This window comes from Photinus pyralis, unplaced genomic scaffold (genome assembly GCF_008802855.1).
Source record: "Photinus pyralis isolate 1611_PpyrPB1 unplaced genomic scaffold, Ppyr1.3 Ppyr1.4_LG5, whole genome shotgun sequence".
Classification (NCBI taxonomy): Eukaryota; Metazoa; Arthropoda; class Insecta; order Coleoptera; family Lampyridae; genus Photinus; species Photinus pyralis.
The window spans coordinates 18,316,420-18,342,549 of record NW_022170596.1 but is presented as its reverse complement, the minus strand read 5'-3'; the positions used below and the strand labels follow the sequence as shown (position 1 = coordinate 18,342,549).

At 34.8% G+C, this 26,130-nt stretch overlaps 2 protein-coding genes across 3 annotated transcripts; both read right to left on the bottom strand.

The window, feature by feature from the left end:
* Positions 1–53: 53 nt before the first annotated feature.
* LOC116172690 (tubulin glycylase 3A-like) lies at positions 54–3,661 on the bottom strand. The gene is made up of 9 exons (XM_031489940.1): positions 3,348–3,661; positions 2,904–3,299; positions 2,443–2,853; positions 1,878–2,396; positions 1,681–1,771; positions 1,405–1,619; positions 1,111–1,320; positions 689–1,062; positions 54–626 (listed from the first exon to the last, which is right to left on the bottom strand). The coding sequence occupies exons 2-9, from the start codon at positions 3,136–3,138 to the stop codon at positions 600–602; spliced, it is 2,082 nt and encodes a 693-aa protein (XP_031345800.1). The 5' UTR covers positions 3,139–3,299; positions 3,348–3,661; the 3' UTR covers positions 54–599.
* Positions 3,662–11,683: 8,022 nt separating this feature from the next.
* On the bottom strand, positions 11,684–25,347 carry LOC116170922 (serine/threonine-protein kinase 26). 2 transcript variants are annotated; one of them, XM_031487477.1, is made up of 8 exons: positions 24,930–25,347; positions 24,608–24,838; positions 16,327–16,836; positions 16,130–16,275; positions 15,697–15,898; positions 15,394–15,645; positions 12,823–13,028; positions 11,684–12,774 (listed from the first exon to the last, which is right to left on the bottom strand). In XM_031487477.1, exons 1-8 carry the CDS (start codon positions 24,942–24,944, stop codon positions 12,768–12,770), a joined length of 1,569 nt encoding a protein of 522 aa, XP_031343337.1. In that variant the 5' UTR covers positions 24,945–25,347; the 3' UTR covers positions 11,684–12,767. The 2 variants fall into 2 exon arrangements, with proteins under 2 accessions (XP_031343337.1, XP_031343336.1); XM_031487476.1 differs by having other exon boundaries at positions 11,684–12,767; positions 24,930–25,346.
* Positions 25,348–26,130: the final 783 nt, after the last annotated feature.

The window sequence follows — 26,130 nt, the reverse complement described above, 5'->3', positions numbered from 1 at the left end:
TCGTAGCGCCAATTTTCCCAACGCAACTGAGATTTTTGGAAATGTGCTAAAATGTAGCACAATAATAGATTCGATCAATTTGTCTTCATTTAATAACAAGAAACTTTTCGATACCTATATTCTTTTACGTGCCTACAATATCAACATGTGGGTTGATCAGTGCTTCAATCTATTTTCTCTATGCCTCTTTCCAAAACAGTCTAACACAAACACTAAGAAAGAGTTCACTTTGAACAAACATCTACATTTTTTTCGACTCTTTCGAGGTATTTTCCAAGTTTAGCTTAGGTTCTATCTTATGCAATTGCGGAAACGAAAGTTTGACATTTACACACGGTAGGCGCTGTTGCTCTTTACATTTTTTATTGATTACACTTTCATTATTACTTTTGTTTGGATTCTGCATTGCGTATGTGGTTAAAATTGAATTATTTTTCAAAAGGTTAGTGCTTGGCTTATCGATATTTTCATGACATAAATGGAGCTTGTCTTCGGGAGTGATCGCGAATTTACTTTTAATTTTCCAGTCCTGAAATAGACCAAAGTAAGCGCTTTTGATGAACATACTGCGAAATTTTTTATAGCCAACTTCCATAATCTTAGCGTTCTCTTGTACGTTTTGATTTCTGTTGATAAAATTTGTTTTGTTAGAAGAACTTTTATGTGAATTGCTATCTTTTTTTGGTACCCTTTCGTGTTTACTCGAGTGTTTCTTTTTGGCCGAAGTGGATGGGAGTGCGGGGATAAATTCGTATCCACTTGATTCCATTGAAGGCGCGTGGATAATATCTTCAATAAAATCTTTTATAACAGGACCGTTGTAATCTGAAACTGGACTTAATTTTGGAAATTGCCTGTTGATCGTAGCATCGGTGATGTCTTGTAATAGTGTCAGTTTCTCCTTGGACTCTTTTGATTTGGCTTTCTTCGTTTTAAATAATCTTCTTCCGCGTACCAGCAGACTCATTCCAAGATATAGAGGAGGTTTCGGCAAATTTTGCTTGTAAACTAGTCGAAATTGACCAGTGTCTGCACTTGGATTTCTACGATTGTCTATCATTACTAGAAATAAATGTTTATAATACATTAGCAAATGCCCAAATGTTTAACCTTTGACAACATCTTGCAGACATTGTGGGCACATCCGTCTGGTTACGTTTGTGGATGGTGACAAATCGGGGCATGAGTTTATTTCCAGCAGCCAAGGCTGAAAATCTTCGCCAAGCATAAAATCTGCACCGTATAACTCAAAGGTGTTTGCTCTACGATCCATTGTATCTTGACATGCCAACATTGTTCCAATTATATTTTCACGTAAACCTGCAAAGAATTACTCTAGTTATATCTAAATTTTGTGTGGTCAGAAAAAAAAAACAAGATTAAGAGACCAAAGGCCGGTAATACCAGGGAATATAATGTCATCCCATACGGTTGGTTTTCCAATATCTTTCAAGTAATTTTTAAATATATTGCTATCCCACATATTCTGTTCTGGTAGTGATTTGTCTCTTTGCGTATAATTGGCGTACTTGCATTGGACTGCATGATTTGTAAGATGTAGAGATTCGTGAAAGTTTTCAAGGTTAAATATTTGCGTGCTGAATCGAAGATAGCATTCACTGAAAATACAAGACGTTAGTAGGTTCTGTGCTTGGCAGTGACGTTTCAATATGCAGTTACCCGTACATCCATATATGGAGCGGTTGCACCGATGTCACCATAAACCATTGCCTTATGTCGAACTTGGTTTGATAAATCAGCAATGGTTTCTCTGAAAGGAAGCTTGTTATTTTTGCGGCAGCAAACGAAAACAGTTTTGGGGGCAAAGCTGCTTTTTCCACAAAGCATGAATTTTTTTGCAAACAGTAGATACGTACCTATATATTTTTGAACAACGTATTTTAACTTTAAACTCATTACTTTTTTAACATCATCCATGTGCTTAATCAGATGAATTCCTCTTCCGCGACATTTGTTGCCAGGTTTCAAAATCCAAACGTTTTTCAGCCCATCCACGTCAAACATCGGCATATACTTTCTTAATTCGTTCAAAACCGATTTCGCAGCCGCATTGAATAGTGGAAGGCTCCACTCGTTGGAATCTATAATTAAACCATGCTCGTGGACGATACAATAATAGTGAGTTAAAAATTGGTCCCATTCGTGGTCCCACACGTTGGCAGTCTCGCGATCAATATCAGCATGCCGTTGAACTGCTAAATACTCATTGGATCGATCTAACGCGAATTGTAGGGCAGTGTGCGGTACTTTCCCGTCGAAGGACTTAACGAGACTCTCATCTCTGTATTGATACTTTTTAGTCAGCCATTTGAGCAAATTTATGCAAGAGGTGATTCTGAAGTCATCAATAAAGTTATTAAAGTGATCGGGAAATCCTAAAACTGAATATAGCAACGTGGGTAATTTTGAAAAAAGATTTACCCAAGGTGTAACATCTCGGAAAATTAACGACGGAGGTTCCAGGTTCGCAGTACCAATGCATCTGTTGTAACAACAAATTTAATCCTTCTTTGGACGTGAACAACGAGCGCACAAATCTGTTCATAATTTGATGGGTGTTAATTCTATGATGCCAGTCGGTAGCCTCCCTCTTCATGTTCCAGTAAAAATCGACGGGGTGGTTTTGTAGCATTCGTGACATAATGGTACGCTCACATTTTACCACATAGCTGGTATCGCTCTCCCACGTATGTTTCGGAGGCAGGTTGAGAAATACATCGTCCAAAAAACTATTCGAATCCTTGAGCGAAGTTTTTGGTTTTGGAGGAGTTGGTTCAAATTTTTCAATCCAACCTCTGAGAAGAAACTGGTTTCTCAGACTCTGCCAACCTCCTACAAAGAAAACCATAGTAACCAATAATCTCGAGTCACATACAAATTACCTTTGATGGTGAAGGTTTTGTGTTCTTTTATGGCATCATCGACGCATTTCCGCAGTTGCGCTAGCCTTTCCGATGTGATTACAGTTTTCAATTTTTCCGTATTGCTACTAGTACGATGTAAGGGCTCATTAGTTGGTTTAGAGTCTGAAATGTGAACTGGTGCGCTTTGGACCGCATTTCTTGCATCGGAGTCTTTTAATATTTCATCATATAGAAGATTGGCATTTTTGGACATTTTTTATTGGCGATGTGTCAAACTGACAACAAAATGTCGATTGTAAAAAACCCAAATTCCATCTTAAGTCGTTTCGAAAAAATTCAAATGTGCCTAAGAAACCAAAATTTCGTACACAAGCCTTTTAAGAAACTGCTTCATTTTTTCAATTCGCCCCACAACTTGAAAGTATACCTCAAAATATTACTTGTATAAAAGTATATACATACCACTTGAAACTGCATTAGTCGCGTGGCACAATTAAATGCATGCTGCGTTTCGAAATACTCCACTTGCATTCTTGTATAATTAATTGAAAAATTCGGCTTTCATTCATTAATTGCCACTTGCGTACCTATTCACAAAAGTTTCTCGCTCATTGATTCTTTCTTGTGATAACCCCAATGCACCCGAACTCATTCTGGTGTGTACTACACTAGTAGCCTACATCCGTAAACCATTGATTTAGTAACCCAATTCTGCATATAACCTAGATTGAAAACTAGGATCTTGCGATTAGTACCAGCAGGCACACAAAATGCATTTACGACAGTCATAAAGTGGTTCGTTTACCTAATTATTCAATAAGATAATGGAGGGGTAATGAAGTTGCACGCACATTATAGCATCCTACATTTCATAGCTACCCATTGACAGCTTCTTCCTTCTTTTTATAGAGCTACGATAATAAACATTGAAATATTTCGGGCAAGAAATCCACAGGTAGGTAATAACCCAGCATAACAATAACATCGTAATATATAAAAAATGAATCGTTACATATAGCATTGAAGGGTGCGAGTAGTATACCATTCCACGAATTGTATACCTACCATTTCGATCAGTGTCATCGTATAGGGATTTCCGAGAAAATATGCGCAATTAAATGATTATTAATAATATAAATAAATAGATAATGCTTTAGAAAACGAGAAAATTCCGATTACTAACGAAGATATGCCAGAAAACCGCAATTAAGCGATTTTGTTTTAATTTTTTTCTGATGTTATTTGAACGGATAGGTACAAAAGCTGTACCAGACACCGTTTAGAGAATTTCAAAACTTTTTTTGAATTGAAACTTATTTAGGTCCGGTCACGAAAATAGTGAAATGCTCGGAGGGGAATGAGTGGAGTGAGATTCGTTTACATTTAAAACTAGGGAAGTTTCACTTCTGTTGAGTTCTGTTCGGTTTTTTTAATGGCCCGTAAAAAAGTACATGCTGTATTGAGTGCTTCCATCCCATAACTTCGCCATACCAAAAATTCTCGTGGGAAAGGGTTTGTTTGGACTCTTTGGAGAAATATCGTTTGCCCAAAGTTTTTAAAAAACAGTGATTAGTACCCCTCTCACTTTTCACGGACTTGGGACCGTCCTTGGCGTGATTAGTAGTTTTTTTTTTCGTTTTAAGGTTTGTTGTTTAAAATGCACATACGATTAAGGTTAACAGAAATATCTTTTCAGGCAGAAAAATAGCGTTTCGATTTTTGCTTTCGATTAGGCACATGATTATGTGTAGTAGATTTGACCACAGGTGTCGTTATAAACGTGTGACAGCACCCGGAACATCGATAAGTTAATAGGGAATGCAATCCCGCAGCAAAATTTCGATCCCGGTATTTGCGGGATCATTAGATTGATTAGATAGTAAAAAACATTGGAAAATAAGCAATTTTGTGCAGTTAAGGGAATATTCTCAAGAAAATCCATTGGATTTCGCGGAAAGAATACATCACATCCGGCATCCGCCGTCTTTTCTTGTCGCCAGTGATAGCCCCTCCATGTCTATCTGGATTTCTAGAATATTCGCCGCAATATTTCCATATAGCCACTATACTACTAAGGTCTTTTATAAACAATCGACGAGTCCGGCATATTGGCTACAAGAATAACGGTTCCTGCGTTTTAAAACAGTATATAAGTCCGATTCACTCGCTGTTTAACAAAGTTAATAACAGATACGGATTTGCGCGTAATTATTGCATGAACTGCAACAACAAAATGTGCGAAATAATCAAATTCGCAGAGTTGCTAATGTATGGGGGTAAGCTTGGTTGATAAATGCTGCAATCCCCCAAGATCCCGCTCCATTTACGTAATAAGGGATTAATCCCGCAAAAAGACTGCGGAATCCCGCGATCCCGGTATTGCATTCCCTAATTAAGTACCATATTCAGTGCATTTCCATATTATTTTATTTACCTATTCTTTGCCGCTCCTTCGTAAACGTAAAACCCTCGACAACCAGTAAATCAGTGCCTTTTTGACTTTTCACATAAATCAGAGGCATTTTTTCCAATTCAACAGCTGAATTCAAATTACGTCTTTCCTTTTATAATGTGTACAAAATTACTGATCCATTAACTCGCAAACTCTATAGGCCATTTAGATAAGTTGGTTTTTGTAAATAGCATTTCAAATTTCTTGAAAAATGTTTGATTCTGATTGTGATTTATTTATTTTATTTGGATTAAATAGCAGAATAGACGCCAAGAGCTTTTGGTGTGGCCGACCTTCGTTGTTTTGGACGCCCAATTACTTTTATTCTTTTTCTCAAGTTATGTTTTATATACAATATAAATTTATTTGTTAATTTGAAACTTCCAACTACTATTTTTGGTGTAACCAATAAATTGATTCCTTGTTCTTATTATTAACCTATTGCATACTCGATTAATATACAGGGTGACAATTTGAAAACTTACCACCCCCCATATCTTAGTAAATAAACGAGATATTTAAAAAAATCAAAATCCGTTTCGGTAATTCGGAGGGGAATCACAATGACATAGTTGGCGACGCACCCCCTCCAACCCCCTGCGCCCCAGCCACCCCAACTTTTAAATCTTAAATAGTGACCCCCCATGTGTGGTATGTCGTTGGAAAGCTCTGAAAAAATGCTTTCCAACCATACCAAATAGCATTACATTTAGGTTAGTAATTATCGTGCAAATCAAACAAGTTAAAAAGTAATCGTAAACGATTTACATAAAGCGCATTTCCACTTGCATTCATTTCCCATTTGTAAGATGCAACTTCTGTTAAAATCGTAAAAATCCGCCCACAAATATGAAAGATAGCGTTGCACATGGACAATCCATTGTTGACGTGCTACTTCAATTTCAGTTTATGCGAAGAATTTCATTTCAATGCTTTTCTAAATAAGAAAGTTGGAACTGCGCATGCGCAAACCTAAATTTTAAACTAATGTTAGATTTTCCTTTGTTCCAAGCGCCTAAGTATCAAATTTCACTTAAATAGTTCCATAGATAAAAAAGTTGGCACTGCGCATTCGCAAAATAAAATTTTGAAACTAGCGCTAGATTTTCCTTTATTCCAAGTGCCTATGTATCACATTTCATTTAAATTCTTCCATAAATAAAAAAGTTGGCACTGCGCATGCGCAAAACCAAATTTTGAAATTGGCGTTTGATTTTCCTTTATCCCAAGTGCCTATGTATCAAATTTCGTTTAAATTCTTCCATAAATAAAAAAGTTGGCACTGCGCATGCGCAAAACCAAATTTTGAAATTGGCGTTTGATTTTCCTTTATCCCAAGTGCCTATGTATCAAATTTCGTTTAAATTCTTCCATAAATAAAAAAGTTGGCACTGCGCATGCGCAAAACCAAATTTTGAAATTGGCGTTTGATTTTCCTTTATCCCAAGTGCCTATGTATCAAATTTCGTTTAAATTCTTCCATAAATAAAAAAGTTGGCACTGCGCATGCGCAAAACCAAATTTTGAAATTGGCGTTTGATTTTCCTTTATTCGAAGTGCCTATGTATCAAATTTCGTTTAAATTCTTCCATAAATAAAAAAGTTGGCACTGCGCATGCGCAAAACCAAATTTTGAAATTGGCGTTTGATTTTCCTTTATTCCAAGTGCCTATGTATCAAATTTCATTCAAATACTTTTATAAGTAAAAAAGTTTGCAATTCGGTTTATAAATGGTCGAGATGCGAAAAGGGCACTGTGAATTTTGAATCGATTCGATTCAACTTTTGGCATTGCGTATTATATGGCTAAATCTATGCCCATATTGAATTTCATGCAATTCAGTTCATAACTAACGGAGATGTAAAAGCGATCGAACATTTCTAAACAAAGTTATCGTTCACACGGACAGATAGATGGACAGACAGACAAAGGAACAGACGGAGAGACCAACCGACAGGCGACAGATAGCAATGCAAAATTATAAACGATCTCTAGGATCGTTAATAAACGGCAAAAGTGTAAAATTATGGAACATGTAAAAAACGGTTTTTTGTTTTTTTTACAATAACTTTTTTTGTAAGCGGTACAGAAAAAATTCCTTCCTTGGTACAAGACTCGACACCATAACGAACCAAATAGCGAAAAAAGTAGAACAATAGCTCTTAAGATAAAAAACTAGTAGCGTCGCAAAGTTAGCGGACGGACGGACGGACGGACGGACGGACAAAGTGGCCACAATAGCGCATTTTTTTTAATTTTTGTGGAAATGCGCTAAAAATAAACTAATATGATACATTTGAAATCTGTTGTATTTAAAACGCAACCGGCGAACTTTAGACGAACTAAGACAGAGAATAATTCAAGAATGTCGAAATATTGCAAAACCAACATAGGAAAGGTTCGACAAGAGTTTGAGAATAGATTATAACTGGCGATCAAAAATGAGTTGCTGTCGAGTCGGCTTTGGAAGTTCAAGTTAAATACGATTTTTCCATGTTTATTTTTTGATTTGCACGATAATTACTAACCTAAATGTAATGCTATTTGGTATGGTTGGAAAGCATTTTTTCAGAGCTTTCCAACGACATATCACACATGGGGGGTCACTATTTAAGATTTAAAAGTTGGGGTGGCTGGGGCGCAGGGGGTTGGAGGGGGTGCGTCGCCAACTATGTCATTGTGATTCCCCTCCGAATTACCGAAACGGATTTTGATTTTTTTAAATATCTCGTTTATTTACTAAGATATGGGGGGTGGTAAGTTTTCAAATTGTCACCCTGTATATTATATACGTTACAGGAACGCCACGAATTAGCGGTCCGGACCTAGCGGCGAAATTTTTGCACGGCGAAGTTTTGTCCTAGTGTACCAGAGCTTAGGGTGGGTGAGTAAAACCACAATGCCACTTTCCCAAAACTGATTTTATTGCCGGCCGTGAACAAGAAAACTAAAACCACATTTCATAAACAAAAAAAAATCTCTCTACAAACCTAACGGCCCCTTACCTAAAACCAGGCAGCGCGTTCCCAAAATTAACAATTTTGTCCCAGCCGCAACCCACAGGATTTAAGTCGTCTTAACCGCGACGCAACAACAAATCAAAATGAGCTCTCGCAAAACCAAACCAAACACGCATGTCACCTGAACATGAAACATTATCAACATTAGTCCACGGGCGCCGTAATTTAAAGACTTTCCAGTGGCGTTCATTCTCAAACGAATTAAATTCAATGCTAAAATAATTATTCATTCTAACGTACAAATGAATATCCTGGGGCGGTACATCTGTCAAAGAATAACGCAGGTGTCCCAAGGCCAGCTCAGCGAGGACAGAAACCTCGCGTAGAGCAAAAGGGCAAATGCTGGCTTGATCCCGATGCTCAGTAAGCATAGGGACCGCGAAAGCGGGGCCTATCGATCCTTTTGGCTTTTAGGAGTTTTAAGCAAGAGGTGTCAGAAAAGTTACCACAGGGATTGTGGCGGCCAAGCGTTCATAGCGACGTCGCTTTTTGATCCTTCGATGTGGGCTCTTCCTATCATGAACTTTTGACAATTTGACAAAGTACCGGTGGCGAAGTTTAGAGTGTAGAGAGTATTGAGCAGAGCTGGGCAGTATTCGATTTTGTAAATATTTTTAGTATTCAAATCCTTTAAAGTATTCATATACGTTGTAATTAAATACTTTTATGGAAGCAGTATCTATTTGTATTTGTAACTCAAATACTTTCACAAATATTTAGTATGCGAATACTTCGCATAGTATTTGAATACTTAACCTTCCTTTTTTACCAAAAATCGAGTGCACCAAAATTTCTCGTGAAAACACTTTTTCTTATTAATTTTGGTGCGTAGAATCCAAAACAATTCGTAACCAATTTCGAAAGAAAATTCAAAGGGCTGGAACTGTTTGAAATTATGGATTCTACAGGCCACATTCTATAAGAAAAATTGTTTTCCGGGTCGATCTGAGACAATTTTTTTTTCGGGCCTCAAAAAAAGGTAGTGTTATAAAACGTTGACTGTGGTGTACACTGAAGAATTCAACCCATACACATATTTAGTTTCACGGGAAGATGCTTGAAATATTGATGCATTTTTCTAGACGGCGCAATTAATATGAATACACTTAACAAGATTGCACCTTAAATAATAAACAGAGATCAGTAGCCTTACACCAAGAATGTAAATAACTTGTTACTTATTCAATGGTTCAAGATAGATTGCACATGTCAACTCATCATCATGCCAGTGGCGGCTCGTAAGCTGCGTTGAAGGTAGTGCCAAATTGTTCGCCCCTCCTCATTATTTTACTAGTTAGAAATTTTTGTTTCCATATTATTCCAGTTGTTTAGATTTAGAGAATAATTCTAATAGGTATTTATCTACAACATTCCAAAATTTGTCTACTGGCTGGAAGCTGGAGTGAGACACCTTTGTAGTTTCACCTACAGTGACGGAAACAAATTTAGCCCCTTTAATTTCTTTGGAAATTTCTTCATGATATACTTTAAAGCATGCATATTTCAGTAATTCATTTTGCGTAGTTTTAGATGAGAATTAGCGGAATTTTTTTACCACAAATCGTATGGAAAGTGTTACTTTTTTCACGATTTTTTGAAGTATCCGTTTCCATGGCTTTAGTCTTATCTATAAACAATAGCATCAATTTTATTTGGAGTTTTATTAATGAGGCCCCTACTATCACTTTTCAACACTATTCAAATCTTTATCTATACTAAACAAGTACTGAAATTTATTAATTCTTTGAATACTCCTTCATTTTCGGATTTATCGCTATGGTCGTGTCCTACAATTCTTTAGAATTAGAAGATTTAGACATATTTTGTTTTTAAACAATATTTAAGTGTGGTATTGCTTTATTTAAAGTTTATTATCTTCCAGAGAATGCATGGAAAAATATTTATTTTATGCATTTTATGTAACAATTTGTCCGGTAAGTGTAATCTTACACAGAAGTAAAAAAAATTGTTTGACTTATCAAGAATGAAGCACGGAAAACAGCGCAAAGCATAGTAATACACATAGGTACACAATATTCAATTGTGCTTATGAGCCAAACTTCTGGTGGCTCAAGTTGTACGTATAAAACGCTACTGCGGTTTCGCTCCTCCCACCCCTCTACTCTCCGCGGAAGTCAACATTTGTAGGAAAGTACGAGCCAGTTTAGATTTGGCACGGCTCGGCCGTATTTGAAGTCCACAATAAGCACCATTTGAATTCTTGGTACCTAATTTATCAAATCATTTCTTTTTTTTGTTTTAAGTTTTAAAACACAATATGCTCTAGAGTCTAGTGAACGCAATTATTAATTGTTAATATTTTAAGAATTGATCATTAGCTGATTTCTTGAGGTGGTGCCATGGCTCCTTGGCTCTTTATAGAGAGCCGCCCCTGCATCATGCATCAAAACTTTTCACTTAAATGGCTGCATATCTTGAGGATGTTAATATGCTATAGCGAAGAACCTACAATGGAGAGAAGAGGGTGTTCCTAAACATGACTGCGTATAGAAGGGGCTAATTCTTTGGCTTATTTTATGACTGTCATAGGTCCACAAATGCTTCGTTATCTATCTACAGTATGTTATACTTTCACAATTACACATTCAAACACAAGATACCGCCAGCCCGTGTGGCGCAGTTGTGTTAAAGCTCGGCTGCAATAATAATAATAAGTTTATTTCTGTTAATTTAATATGCTATAGAGGCATATACAGACGTCAAAATAAAAATACATATTCAAAAATTATTAAATTAATCTGATGTTACTGCTCATAAACTCATTAACACTATAGAAAGCGTGGTTAATTAAAAACATTTTACAATACACAATACTAAGGGTCTCTGGTTTGAATCCGGGTTCGGGCATGGATATTTGTAAATGTATAGTGGGTTGGGTTGGTAGAGCAGCCTTGGCTGGAACCCCGCTCAATCAAAAATAAATAAATGTCAAATGCAAACTAAAACAAGGGATTATCTAAAGAAAGCCAGGACCTACACTTTCATTTAGCCAACTACCGAAAAATAAGTTATGAGACCAAAAAGTTTCTAAACAAACCAGAAAATTGATATCTCATTATGCAATCTACCAGTGGCACACTAAAACTTAAAGACCACCCTGTCAATAGGTGACGAAGCGGATCTATGTTTATATGAACTTTTAATTTTTATAGCCATAAAATAAGCGCCTTCCGTATTTACGTCATATTTAGGAACACCTTGTATATTACGCAATGTTTGTTATGAACAAAATTAAACGTTCATTCGTCTTTATTCAGTTTAAATTCAAAAATTAAAACTAATAAAAAAGTATGACAAAAAATGGTTCATATGAAAAAAAAATGTATTGAATAAATTATACGCGTCGGTGGAGCAATACATCCACCAAAATTATCACTATACAAACGAGTATGTACAAATCATAACAATATAATGAAGTAAATTGTTTTGTATATATTTGTCATAAAAATATTTAAATGTTTAAATTTTAAATCAGATAACAATTCAACAATACAACAACTAGTATAGTAGATATTAACAATTTAAGAATAAAAGATTTAGGTTCATCCATTACATCATTCAAACTTATTGCATTTACGAAAATCATAAAAGTAAATAATTTTTACGGAGAGAAAATGCAAAATTGAGAAACTAAACCACTTATGCACTAATACTGACAGTGGTATTAAACTCCATTTGTACTCTCGTCAATAAAAGCAAATAGAAAATTGTGGCAAATAGAATTCAAAATAATGCCAATGCATATTTATAATATTCATATTATCGCATCTAACAATAAAACAGGATCTACATGTAATTATGATTCGACTAACTACAACATACACTATAGCCGATCCTGTACGTACATATACAAATTGACCTATCTTTTAATCAATCACCAGAAAAATGGAAATAGAATACTAAAATTATATTAAAAGCTAAAAACAGGAAATACCTAATTTTATAAATAGTTCCGACTGAACCGATAAGACAGAAAGAAAAAGAAACAGCAGCAACCATAATCACTCTTCTTCACCAAACTCATAGTTTACATTAAATTAACAAAACGTTGCGCTATATATATTAAAATGTATATATACAATCTAAAAAAATACATTGGGAAAATATTATATTGCTAATGTATAATTCATTCTCGATATACATATATACATTATTCTCAAGACAATGGCAATAATCAACATGTCAATACTGGTAAGCTACAATTTGTTAAAACGCTAAGATGAAAAAACTTTATTTTCCAAGATATGAGACAATCGAATCAAACGATAGAGAAGAAATATTGTCACGTACTTGAATTCATCATCATAAGACTATTAAAGGTTTTTTGATTATAATTCTGCACTATTAAACTGTAACTTCCATTTGTAGCATTTCTCTACGCCGTATCCCTAAAAGCTAACGTTAATAACATTTAATAATGTGGGCGCGTAGAAAATCACCTACCGAGTAGCTTTATCCATGACATTTTTGAGCCTTTGCTCAGTAATAGATGGCACTAGTTTTTGCACCATTTCACATACGAATGTGTCGCTGATGCCCGGACTGCTTCTCTCCGCAATTTCGAACGCGTTTTTTAGCTCTTCGATGGCGTCGCTCGATTTATGCGAACTATCAGTTCCTCGTCCGTTGAAGTGATATTTCCTTTGCAACTGCAATGTAAATTTAATTACGTTTCGTTTATAACTAAATTCATGACCAATAAAGAATTACAAAGGAACAGACAGAAATGCTCACATAAAGTGTTGGTTTTATACTAAATAACTTGATTAGTAACAAGTTCTGTATAAGAGATTGTGAGAAGGCCCATGTCAGCAAAAAAAAACCAACCAAATAACATAATTATTATTATGTTACGAGATATTGAATAAAAGATTTAATGAAATTAGTAAATGTTATATATTTCCATCTGTCTTAATACATATCACCATCTGTTATAAGCTGTCAATTCAGATAATTAGTTACTGAATAGATATATGCGCATAGGTTTCCAACAAATTCTTTACTTTTTATAATGTAACTTTCGTTTCTTATTTCCTGTTTGCTTATATCTATACAGTCATATTATTTGTTAACTATTCGTCTTTGTTAACAATGTTGAATTGTTCTTTTGTTCAAGTTTTATAAATAGTTTCTATTTCTCGTATTCTTTTTTCTTCTATATCTGGTTTTTTTAACTGATCTAGTCAAACACGTTGATTTGTTTTTGGTCCTGGGTTTTTTACTTCTAATTGTATACTCCAGGTTTTTAAAATAAATTTCATAAACTCGTTTTAGGCTATTAATGCAGTAGAATCCTGATGGAAGTAAGAATCCAGATGCGCAAATATGAAAAACGTGTGTAAACGGTACTGCACTTTTGTTCACTTTTTGGCTTTTAGCAAATTTTAGCGGTACCGATCCGATTAAAAGGTAAGCGTGTGCTTTTAAGTTAAAAGGGGTAAATATTGTTCAGTTTTCCTGCATTTGCTTTTCCCTGGATTCCGCCGATTTGTGTGTACCTTTGGGGACAAGAGATACACAAATGTTGATAAGAAAAATTGTTTCTCTTCTTTTACAAGCCACGACCAAACAATTGGGGGGGGGGGCACTGTATCACTTCCTCACTGCGAAACAACTCTGATCGCCCCAAAATAAAGACAGACGCCGATTGCAGTTTGGTAATTTAAATTCAGGTATGTCATTGTGCCTATGAACTTTCCTTATCGTAAAAGTACTTTATTTGAAGCTATTTTTAGTTTTTATCAAATATCTCTGAAACAGTTCCATATTGGCAGATATGAAAAGTTTGCTATCATGCTTAAAAATAGGTATACATTAGTAATGTTCCTATTCATCATATGACCTGCGAGTGTAGGAAGTTCGTGTGATGTTCCACACCAGCTTTTTTTGAATTTATTGAACTTCATTGGATGCAGTTGAAATCAGTGCAGAAAAAAGACCGATTGTCACACTTGAAGTAATAGACACAACACAAGCACTTAATGAAAATGCAAAGTCAGTACATTCTTTTAATACAAGATATCAATAGAGATAGAGACAAAATACTGACCTATCGTTTTATTTTGAAACCTGTATTTGGAAAGTCCCTCATATCGGGCAGAGAAGCGTTTTCTGTTATAGGCATTTAAATTGGTTCTTCTACAAAGTTATTCAAGTTTTCTACCAAGATGTTGATTTAGCTGTATTTTTTTCCAATAAAACACTGCTTATGGCAAATTTTCTGTCAGTGAACCAGAAAGGACGAGTATGAATGTAACATCTAATGGTCAGCAATAGTTAGGTTAGTAAATATTGCAATTGTATTATTGCATCGCACTAGATCGCATTTATTAAGAACACTGAGGGTCTACACCAGCGAGTAATAATAATAACGAAATTGAGGACTCGACAAAACTTGACTAGACGAACGACATACAGACAAACACTAATCGTTACTTGATTTTTATCCGTGCGATTAGTTAACCAGGCTAGCTAGACCTGAGTTCTGAGGAAGACTGACCATAATAATAATAATTATAAATAAATAAACATTATTACTTTATTATTTATGACTAATAAAATAACAATAATGTTTATTTCGTCCAAAAAGAAAAAAAAACAAAAAGGAAAAATATACACATAAAAATATACAAAAGACACAAGATATGGAGATCGCCGTAGAGATGTTGTCGACATTTTTTTCAATGTACAATCAAGATCAAAAGTAATGACCAATTGTAGCCAATATATCAGGCTTTCCACATTAATTTAGGATGAGCAATAATTAGAAAATACAAATCACTGCAATACACTCAGTGCTATAGATTACTTATGACCCTGACTGTACATAGTAATTTTATTTCTTCCCCAATAGCAATAAATTACTGTGTTTATGTTGCTGGACAACAAACTAATTGAAGTAAGCACCAAAATTTATTTAAAAAAATATATGTGAACACATTGGTCAGGCCATCACAGCTCCCAATTACTTACCTTCACCTACGCTCAAGTTAAACCGCAAGAACAACTACTTACCTCCACTATTAGAGGATATATGACGTTCGATAAACACGACGATCGAGCATCAAATTTACTACCGGAATTCGAATGCTCACGAGAAACCTGCCGTCGGTTCGACTTTTTCTCGACGTCAGACTCGCCGTGGTTATCTAACGTGTTCACATCACGAACTATTCGTTTCTCTCTGTCTTTCGTTTCCCTATCCCTGTCCCTGTCTCTATCAATTTTATTTTCTATGACCGGTTGAAGGGGAGGCACGGGTCTCGACTAGAAATGGAAGAAAATAAAACGATTAATTGAAATATTAGAAATACTTACAGGAGTCGCTTTATCTAATCTGTAATGGTTTAGGTTCGAATCTTGAGGGGGCGACCTTGCGAGCGCCGAACCCGATCCGTTTTGAATTTTTTGGATAATTTTATTGTTAGAAGTAATTTCGTCTGTAGAAGGCACAAGAGAAAGATTTCCTTTAACTGTCATTATCCATTCGTCTAGATTATTTTCCATTTTAGGCTCCTCCCTAACACAAACAAAAAAATAATAAAGTTACTAATAAAAAATTAAAAGAAGTCCAAACAAAAGTGGGAGCAAGATCAAATAAAACCCACAGGTGTTGAAGAAGAAATAAAAGAAAAAAGAACAGTAGCAGGAGGTCCAGATGGAGTCTCCCCTCAAATGATAAAATCTCGAATGAAAAAAAAAAGCAATGGGATGAACTAGAGAAATAATCATAAATAGTTCAAATACTTACGAATCCGAGTTCTCCGATTCTGTTTCGCTTTCTTCATTTTGAGTGCATTTCCATTTCTTATACCTATCTATTAAGTCAATCAAATACGAATTTTTCTTCGCTTTCCTAATGAAAGGGTATTTGAGTAACTCTTTCGCGGTGGGACGCTAGGAAGATTAAATAAATAATGGCCCTCACGACGCCATGGACGCACTTACATTTTCCGGATCCTTGTTAAGACAGGCCTCTACAAAGTCCTTAAATTGTTTCGTATAGTTTCCAGTTAACTGGGGAGGATTGTTTTTGGGAATGAGAAATAACACTCGCATCGGATGAAGCTCGGAATTTGGCGGTTCTCCTTTCGCCAACTCTATAGCTGTGATACCTAAACTCCAAATGTCCGCCTTGGAGTCGTACGCCGATTGTTTGATGACTTCGGGCGCCATCCAGAACGGCGTACCAACGAATGTATTACGTTTACTCGTCGTGTTCGTAAGTTGCCCCGCGACGCCAAAATCGGCCAGTTTTACGTCACCCATTTCACTTAACAATACATTGGCTGCTTTTATATCACGATGTAGTTTCCTTTCGCTATGTAAATAATCTAAACCCTTTAATACTTCCCGTAGTATAATAGCTATGTGCATTTCCTCGAAGTTTCCGGCTTTCATTAAATCTAAAGCAGATCCTCCACCTAAGTATTCCATAAGAATCCATAATTTCGAACCCTAAAGTAAAAAATAATCAAAATTAATTACTTATGTTCCAAATTAAAATTCTCTTTTTTAGTTCAAATAAAACTAGAACCATTCCAATTTAAATTTTGCAATATTTATATAAACGAGTCTTATTGTGTAAGTTACAAAAGTTAACAATAAAGTAGGATATAAAAAAGTATCAAATGCATAATTCCCATTACTGTCACAGTTATTACGCAATAAATTATATAAATAAACATTTAATATTGCAAATGAGATTTAACAAACTTGAAAGTGAAGATCATGGATATTAATAAACAATACACATTTTTGGATGTATACCTTGTGAAGGTTATACGATCAAACCCTCAAAAGTAATGGAACCCACTTTGGTCCCTATTGCAGTGACATGCGTATATTATTTAAATTGTGTATGCATTTTGCAATATGGTTCAAATTCTAGCTACAACTTCTACGTAAAGTCCAAAATTTGTCAAAATCAACGTGCCAATTTTGTTGTGGACATGGCAAAGTTAATTGTTTTAACTCTCAATGAACGTTACATTTTGAGAGGGTACCCACAAAAGAAAAATTGGAGATCTGGACGAGATTATCAATCAGTGGGGCAAATGAAAACATCTCCACAAAAATCGAAACAGTAGTGGCGCGACCTTGGCAAAACTTGGCAATTGGCTGCAGGAAAATACAAAATCGAGATAGTAATTTTTCCTTAGTAAGTTAAAGACGAGTCATGGCAACGCCGAAAAGGCGCGACCTAGAGATAAACTCACAATTCCCTGAATCCGGAATCAATGTTGTAACATAACACCCCAATTACAAAAGAAACAAGTATAAAAAACATAAAAATATTGTAAAATCCTGTTCATTTTGAAACTCCCTGTATACAAGGTCCTGCAACCGTGCGTCGGTCTTTCCTAGCTTATACCTGGTAAAAATATATAAAAACCTTTTGTGCAAATGTCAACTATAGATTGTAGCACATCTACAGAAATTATTTTTGAATGTACAGGGTGTCCCATTTATACGGTTTCAATAACTGATTTTTTAAATAGAACACCCTGTACATTTTTACTTGTTTCGATGTCATTTGTTAATTTCTACATGGAAACCTGTTCATTTTTTGTTTTTTTGTCAACGTCGCCATCTTAAATTAAGAAATAAATTTGATCAATAATGTTAATCTGAATAGCATGCAGCATCTTGATAATGAGAAAGTCGGATTTAGTGACACAGGTTGTTCACAAGGACATGGTAAAATTTGCAAACTTCAAAGTGCCATAACTCTTTTTTTCTTTCAAATGGAACTACTATTTTATTTCGCTATTCAATAGTCTTTTGTGTTCTCTTTAATTTTGTAAGACGATCCTGTGCTTATACCTTGTAACTTTTAGACTATTTAATATTTTTCACAAGTACCTACTCATCAATTAATTACATGTTTATACATCGGAGTAATAAGAGTAATGCCAGAGAGTAAACAAGTGTCACAAACTAATTATTTATTTTTTAGAAGAAACTGTTTTCTTTGAGTTACAAAAATAGTGTACTCTTTAAATTTTAGTGTAGTTGTTTACTGTCACAACACTCATAACTATGTAAATTACACCTTATTTAAGGCGAGATTTAAGATTAGAATAGAAAAACCACGAAAACCAATGTATTTCGAAAACTATCGGAGATAGGTAGGTATAGGACAGTATTACCAAAAGTTGAAGGTTTTTGGAGGAGCTACAAGATGACGGAAAAATATACATATAAAAAGTGAAATTTTTAATGAAAAGCAGAGGGTTCCATTTAAAAAAATGTACCTTTTTACGGTCCGACTTTTTGAACACACCCTGTATAACTCAATATATTTTTAAAAAGTGGAGAATATTCAATGATATCCTCGATGATATCATAATACAAAAGCGCTACAGGTTCTCTCCAACATTGCTCCACCCAATATCCCTCCACAATTTTTGTCTTCAAAATCGTACACAATTTGTTAAACTCTTATATCCAGAAGTGTAAATATTCATATGATTATACATATATAAAATAAAACGTTTTGCTTTACACATTTAAAAAACAATTCCACACAGTAGCTAGGTATAGAATAGACATCTCGCTTATCTTGTACTTTATATTTGCAGGCGTGTTTGTTTAAAAAGTAAATGAACCAGTTTTTTATTTTATGTTTTAACAAAATCGGCAATTACTTCATTTTTGGAGTAGGACCTGAAACCTTTAATCAAATTTACATTATTGCATTATATGATGAAGAAGTTCTCACGATTTCTCTTTTTAAACAAGATTAGGTATGTACTGTTTTAATAGTGTTTCCGTTTATATTAAGAAGTAATTGTGATGACAAACCTAATTGCTTTTGTATTGAGTACCCTAAATAAGGTGTATCGATGATGAGATCACCTTATAAAGTAACCCCAGCATTTTAGGTCATTCAATTCGTTAACCTTTGTTTTTTAAACTTACTTTTTAGGATAATTATGTATTGTTCTTTACCACAAATACAATTAGCACGTTTTTAATTTCACTTAACAGGTCTAAATATTTTGTTTGGTGGTAATGTAGTGTGCTAGAAAAGAATGGTGATCTCTGAAGCCTTACACGTTACTCATTATTTTTCTCCAAATATGTAATTTTGTGCAATACCCTCCCTAATTAAGTCCTCCTTTCTGCGTAAATCACAATTTATCTAAAGAGCGCAATTTTTTTGTTTTAAATCAAGTACTAGTTTTTTCATGTAACTATTTCGTTAAGTTAATCAGCCACGATTAAAATATTATCTAACATTTCATGGGCAGATAACGAATTGTGAAGTACACCTAGATATTAAGACTTTGTTACTGGACAGCTAACTTAATCGATTCTACGATTAGTATCCTTGTCATTATCTAATCTTAATACTAATTTTCCCACATCCTTCCCATTATTTAACAGAATTCACATATATTCTTATATTGTAAATTACATTACAAACAAACTTTTAGAGGGTTTTAAGCTCAATTCATTCTCATCCAAAGAAGGATGAAAATTGAAACAAGAAGACTACTTCAGCTAGACTCAACTACCAGTTATTAACTGCCTGACATACCGCCAGATGCTTTCGTCCCCTACATGAATCAAACCGCTGTCAAAATGATGAGATGGGCGATAAATGTTTTTACCTATCGATGGGTACCACTTACCTATCGAATAAAGTAATTTTGGTGATCTACGTATGAATCATTATGACAGTTTATGTACTTCATGTCCAAATTATAAAAAATAAATAAATTATTATGGATATTTATGTCCTAAAATATAGAAAGGTTTTTACAATCTTTGTAAATCTTAAAAAATTCTTAAACAAGACTCCTAGAAATGTTCTTAAAAGCACAGTTATCGAGGGCGTGTGACATGAGTAATTTGAAGTGTATGAATCACGAATGCAATTGTATAATTTTTCATATACCATCCTGACTCAAACATGGTATTAAAAAAAATAACATTCACACGATTTGCGATCTCATATATTTTTTATTCCATTAACGAGCATGTGAGATGAAATCGAGGTCCAAATGTTCTGAAAAAAGGCAATAGGCGAGAAAAAACTAAACTCTACATGTAAAGTCACTAAATATAGAAAATACCGCAATCCATTGGGCTCGTGATTTAGAGAGAGAACGCATGATTTTTGCCCAAAAATGGCGGAAGTTACCAGATTCTAGTAACTTTAATGTTAATTATGTAAAATGTATTGTTCCACCTGTTTGGAGATATCTGTATATATTTTTATAAAACATGACAGTACTATGAAGTTAGGTTATAAAAAATTACAGCTATTCAGATTTTATTTGTCAATTTTTTTAAGTTGGCAGCAAATTTGCCCAAAAATGGCGGATGATTGCGGTACTTTCTATATCTAGTGACTTTATCTACATGTAAAGTCACTAAATATAGAAAGTACCGCAATCCATTGGGCTCGTGTGTTAGAGAGAGAACGCATGATTTTTGCCCAAAAATGGAGGAAGTTACCAGATTCTAGTAACTTTAATGTTAGGGATTGTTCCACCTGTTTGGAGATATCTGTATATATTTTTATAAAACATGACAGTACTATGAAGTTAGGTTATAAAAAATGACAGCTAGTCAGATTTTATTTGTCAATTTTTTTATGTTGGCAGCAAATTTGCCCAAAAATGGCGGATGATTGCGGTACTTTCTATATCTAGTGACTTTAATCTACATGGATATTAGAGCGCACCCTCGCGTAAAATGGAAACATTTTTTTATCAAAAAATCGCGATGGCTCTGGAAAACACATAAGGCCCGTATCGACAATAACCGCCAAAAATTACAAAGAAACTCGCACGGTGCAACAAATTGACTAATGGATTATTTTGAATTAATAATTGATTTTGAAAGTCGATCATACGGGGCGCTATTAAAGATGGCATCAAAGCTCTCGCGCGCACAATTTGAGATATAGACATGAAAATTAACGCTTCCATCAAATGGTCCACATATCATTGAATTAAGATTTATTGAATGCTCGAAAGTAAAAAGTGTGACATATAGGCATCATTTTGTTTATTATCAAGACCTACTCCGGTGTATAAACATGGATTTAACTAATATAGGTAGGCACATTTGTTCAAAATATTGAATAATAAAAACTATGAGGGTTAGACACAGGACATCTCTTATACAACACAAAGAAAGACTATCGAATTGCAAAATAAAATTGTGGTAATTCCATTTGAAAAAAATAGGTACCTATGGCACTTTGAAATTCGGAAATTGTACCATTTCATTGTGAACACCCCGAGGAACACCCTGTATCACTAAATCCGAGACTCAAACTTTCTCATTATGAAAGTGTTGCCCTGTACTTGGATTAATATTATTGCTCAAATTTATTTCTTCAAAAAACAAGATCACTACGAGGATCACTACCATTCATAAAAGTGAGGCTTGCTTATGGGGAATTATTTGGAAAAAATTTATATGATGGAAATATTGACAAAAAATCAAAAAGTGAATAGGTTTCAATGTAGAAGTTAACAAATGACATCGAAACAACTAAAAATATACAAGGTTTTCTGTTTTAAAATCAGTTTGTTAGTAAACCGTAAGGATTTTTTATATTTTTTATCTTGCAGCACCCTGTATGTGTTCCATCAGAAAAAGCACTATCTTGTAGGTACTATAACTCCAAAACCATGCAATACTGGGTGGTTCAAAGGGAACTAAAAGAAACACATGTGAAATTTTTGAAAAATCTTTGAAAATATCAGATATCACCTGAAAAACTCAAAATGTCAAATTTCGTTTTCATTTTCCCTAACTTAAACAGTCGAAGATGGACGGTCCCTGTTAACAATTTTTCTCGGAGAATCTGAATATGCTATCAGAATTTCCATAGCACCTACATGTAGAAGGTAGGGGCTACTACTTTCTTATTTCCTATGGACGCAATATTGAAATTTTACAGAATGAGATAGAAGACAAAAAAGAAATTCATTTGAATACATCACCATCATAAGCATGTTGATTCGGCAAGTTGAGAAGTGAATGTAAAAAAATGAATGTAAAGCTTTTGATTTTGAAACGTTTCTTGTAAATTTATGTAAAAGTCATTATTTTTCTTTTTTTGTCCTCTATCTCATTCCGTAAAAATCAAATATGGCACCCATAAGAAATATGAAAGTAGTAACCTGCACCTTCTACATCTACATCTAGAGTGCTATGGAAATTCTGATAACAGATTCAGATTCTCCGACAAAAACCTTCAACATGACACTCGCTGACTTGAGGTGAGTAGCGCATTACATTACGTGCGCACGACGATTACATGAAAATAAAATAAGGTTTTGAGTTTCCAAGTTTTTTTTCCTTTCGACCTGGAATGAAAAAAGTAAAAAAAAACATAATTTCAGTTAATATAATCCGACTATAAATAGCTTCTCTTTCTTTTGTTTTTCCATATTTTTTAAACAGGTCTGTACATATCAGAATCAGGTCTGTACATATCAGAATCAGGTCTGTGCATGAGAAATACTTTTGTTTCTGTTGAAGTTGTGTTCCAGGTTGGGGATCTGGCTCCGCATTCAGAGAGGTCAATGACACGTAAGTGGTCAATAACCCTTTAGCTATAACCTTTGCATGGGGCGAATGATCTTAAACTAGGCGCATGCGCAGATCACAAGATCAAAGTGGGCAGCAACCGGTGTTACTTTACTTTGCAGCAATTGCAAAATGACTGACTTTCTTTTAATGAACAAGCTTCTACAGTGTTTGAATGTTTAAGGTGGCTACTGCTAATCCACAAAGTGAGGGTTCGAATCTTTCCTTCTACTTCATTTAGCGATAAAAATAGCGCCTTATTCTCATGCACACGGATCTCTGTATCATATTATGAGACCAACCAAAATATGTAGATAATTAATATCAAGCTTGTAACTGTCAAAATCCTAGGGGTAAAGAACGCCAAAGCACGACTGCTGATATATGAGAGCTCCAGTGTAACTACCAAAATAACCCTGGATCAACTGCCAAAAACATAGCTCCTTCGGCCAACTGCCAAACTCTCACACCAGGGCCAACTGTTGAAATACCCTGACCAACGCCGAAAATATGACCAAGCACCACGGACCAACTGCCAAACTATGATTTCACACCCTGGACGAACTGCCGAAATATGATCTCACACACCTGGCCAACTGCCAAAATTAGGGTTTTCCCATGCCACGGTCCCCAGAATTTTCTCACGGTCAGGTGCCGAAATAAACCGTAGAATTTCCCATAAGAAATACCATAGGATTTTGACCAAAAGTGACCCCGAAACTTTTATTGCTCCTCTACTGCTGAGTACTGTAAATCTTGTCATAAAATCAAACAAGGTAACAAAAATGTTTGAAGTATGAACTATCAGATAAATTACAGTCCTCACAATCAACCTGATAATACTGTATTTTATTAAACATCTTCAAAAGCAATTGAGTACAAAAATAAAACACAAAATTATTTGTAGATTATTATTAATTCAGAGATGGACATTTTGCGGTTTTACTTTTTTTTAAGCCCCGCCTACAAAAATATCTGCCACCTGTGTTACTTCATCCTGGTTATGGGCCTGATTCAAACATTTCACGAAGACACACAGAATAATAAGTAAGAAGTGGAAGTACATCGAAGTATGGATAAAATTTCTTTGCAGCGGTTTACTTCCCACCTTTTAGCAACCCTTAGTAAAAAAACAAATCTTGAAAAATTAATGGATCACCTATGAACATATGAACAAGTTTTCTTTTGCTGTGTGAAAAATACAGAAACATTGGAAAAGAAAAGAAGATTATTAAAATAATACAATGAAGTGACAATGTACATTACACACCTGCTGGAGAGAGTAATACGACTTTGCCATGGCGATTTTTCACTATGTTAAATGTGGCATTTAGACTCAAAAAGTAATGAATCAAGCAAGGACATTTGTGTATAAATGAACGAGAATCGGGGGAAATCAGCAGAATGTTTTCCTTGTTCCTAGTAAATTATTACTATAACTCTCAATATTGTGAGAGTTTTTGCAGTTCAAGATACACTAAGAGTGAATCACTTTTTGGGAAATATTAACAAATACGATAACCCACACTGTTAACCTACAACTGGTAAACATCTTAATGACCACTTGTAAATAAATTAACCACAACTGATAAAACTACAATTCATAGTTTTGCATCAACGTCACACTTTAACAGGTGACTATTTACTGGAAATATAAGACTTCACTAACCTTAAGGAATGAGCCATAATATTTTGTAACAAACGGACTGTCACACTGTGACAGCACCATAATTTCCTGCTGTATATCCTCAATCTCATCTTCGGCTTCATCCAAATCAATGATTTTAATCGCTACAACCTGCGTAGTACGATTGTCAATTCCTTTGAACACCTCACCGAACGATCCTTTCCCAATACGCTCTTGCTTCGTAAATATAAGCTCTGGATCGACCTTGGCAATCTGGAAATTGAGAACGACCGTAAGCTGTCGGCTGGGACAATGTGGAGGTACCGAAGTGTCGTAATGGTACAAAAAAATAAACAGTACTTACTTCATTGCTGGCCATTTCCAAGTATATTGCAGCGAGCCTTTCCACCCACACCACTATCACTTGAAATCAATTATTTACACCTATTCTATATATTACAGCAGCCCGTAGACGAACATATCACACCCGAAAATCGTAAAGGTTTACGTTGTATTCCTTGACACTTAACATCGAGTTCGTAGCTAATCAAATAGCAAATAGAAAAAATCAACATTCCTCAGGTGGGAACTACAAACGCTGAACACGAATAATTTTAATTATGGCTCGCAAACCCGAATTCGCCACATTAACATTAATTAAAAAGTATTAAATGTGCTTCCAATACGGTCGTCTTTCCAATTTTCTTTACGAAAATTCGTTCAACAGTGACATATCAACCTTTTACACATCGCCATTAGGTAATTTGTATATCAACCGATAAACATCAAATTTCCCTGCCAATTTTTTACGAAACTTTACGGAAACCCCCGATCCGCTCATTCTTAAATTTTGTTTTGGAATTCGATTTAACGGTTCTTTCGGCCCGTGCGTACGTTATCAAATTGTTTCTTCCTAAAAAGGTGTAACGAATGTATAAATAGATATGTTGTTAAATTCAATTACAAGAATGCGAACTGAACAACACACTTTCACAATGCGACATTGACCTTTCTTATATGGGTTCTTATAGTGGATTAGATTAATGTATTTCTCGCGGTTTTTGTCGTAAGGTTCTATTAAAAGTTGTACTTTCTAATGACTTAAAAAGATATTGATTTTTACTTTCTTATACCATGTTATCCAATAAATGTTTTCACCAATCTCAATCGGCTATGCCTAATTAGCTGATATAACAACAGAATAGCACAAATTACATTGCGATCTTTCGTACCGTAAGTACCTATCTTGCCGTTAACTGTTCAAATAGCTGTTAAAGTTAAGGATAATATAACAACAAAATAAATCTCTCTCTAATTAGATCCGTGCGTTTAGCTGATTTTGGAGCACATCCTATATTTTGCAATTTGCAAACGAAACGCTAAATGAATGCATAGGTATGCTACACCCACTCCACGGTCTAATTTGGTGGGTACGTTGCCTATCTCTGCAATTTGAATAAAACTTCAGTTGCGTAAGCCTATTATTGGCATCTCATTACTATCTTTTTAAATACCGCAGTTACACACCTACCAATTATTATGTGACGTGTTAATTGTTTCTAATA

What these genes read in the sequence shown, in the direction of transcription:
- LOC116170922 (XM_031487476.1), bottom strand. An exon ending in TTAACAAGGATCCGGAAAAT is followed by an intron (nt 16,276 to 16,326) that starts GTAAGTGCGTCC and finishes TAATCTTCCTAG; the next exon opens with CGTCCCACCGCGAAAGAGTT. An exon ending in GAATCGGAGAACTCGGATTC is followed by an intron (nt 15,899 to 16,129) that starts GTAAGTATTTGA and finishes TGTTTGTGTTAG; the next exon opens with GGAGGAGCCTAAAATGGAAA.
- LOC116172690 (XM_031489940.1), bottom strand. Translation starts at nt 3,138, where the DNA reads ATGTCCAAAAATGCCAATCTTCTATATGATGAAATATTAAAAGACTCC. An exon ending in TCCGAGATGTTACACCTTGG is followed by an intron (nt 2,397 to 2,442) that starts GTAAATCTTTTT and finishes ATTCAGTTTTAG; the next exon opens with GATTTCCCGATCACTTTAAT. An exon ending in GGATGACATTATATTCCCTG is followed by an intron (nt 1,321 to 1,404) that starts GTATTACCGGCC and finishes AATTCTTTGCAG; the next exon opens with GTTTACGTGAAAATATAATT.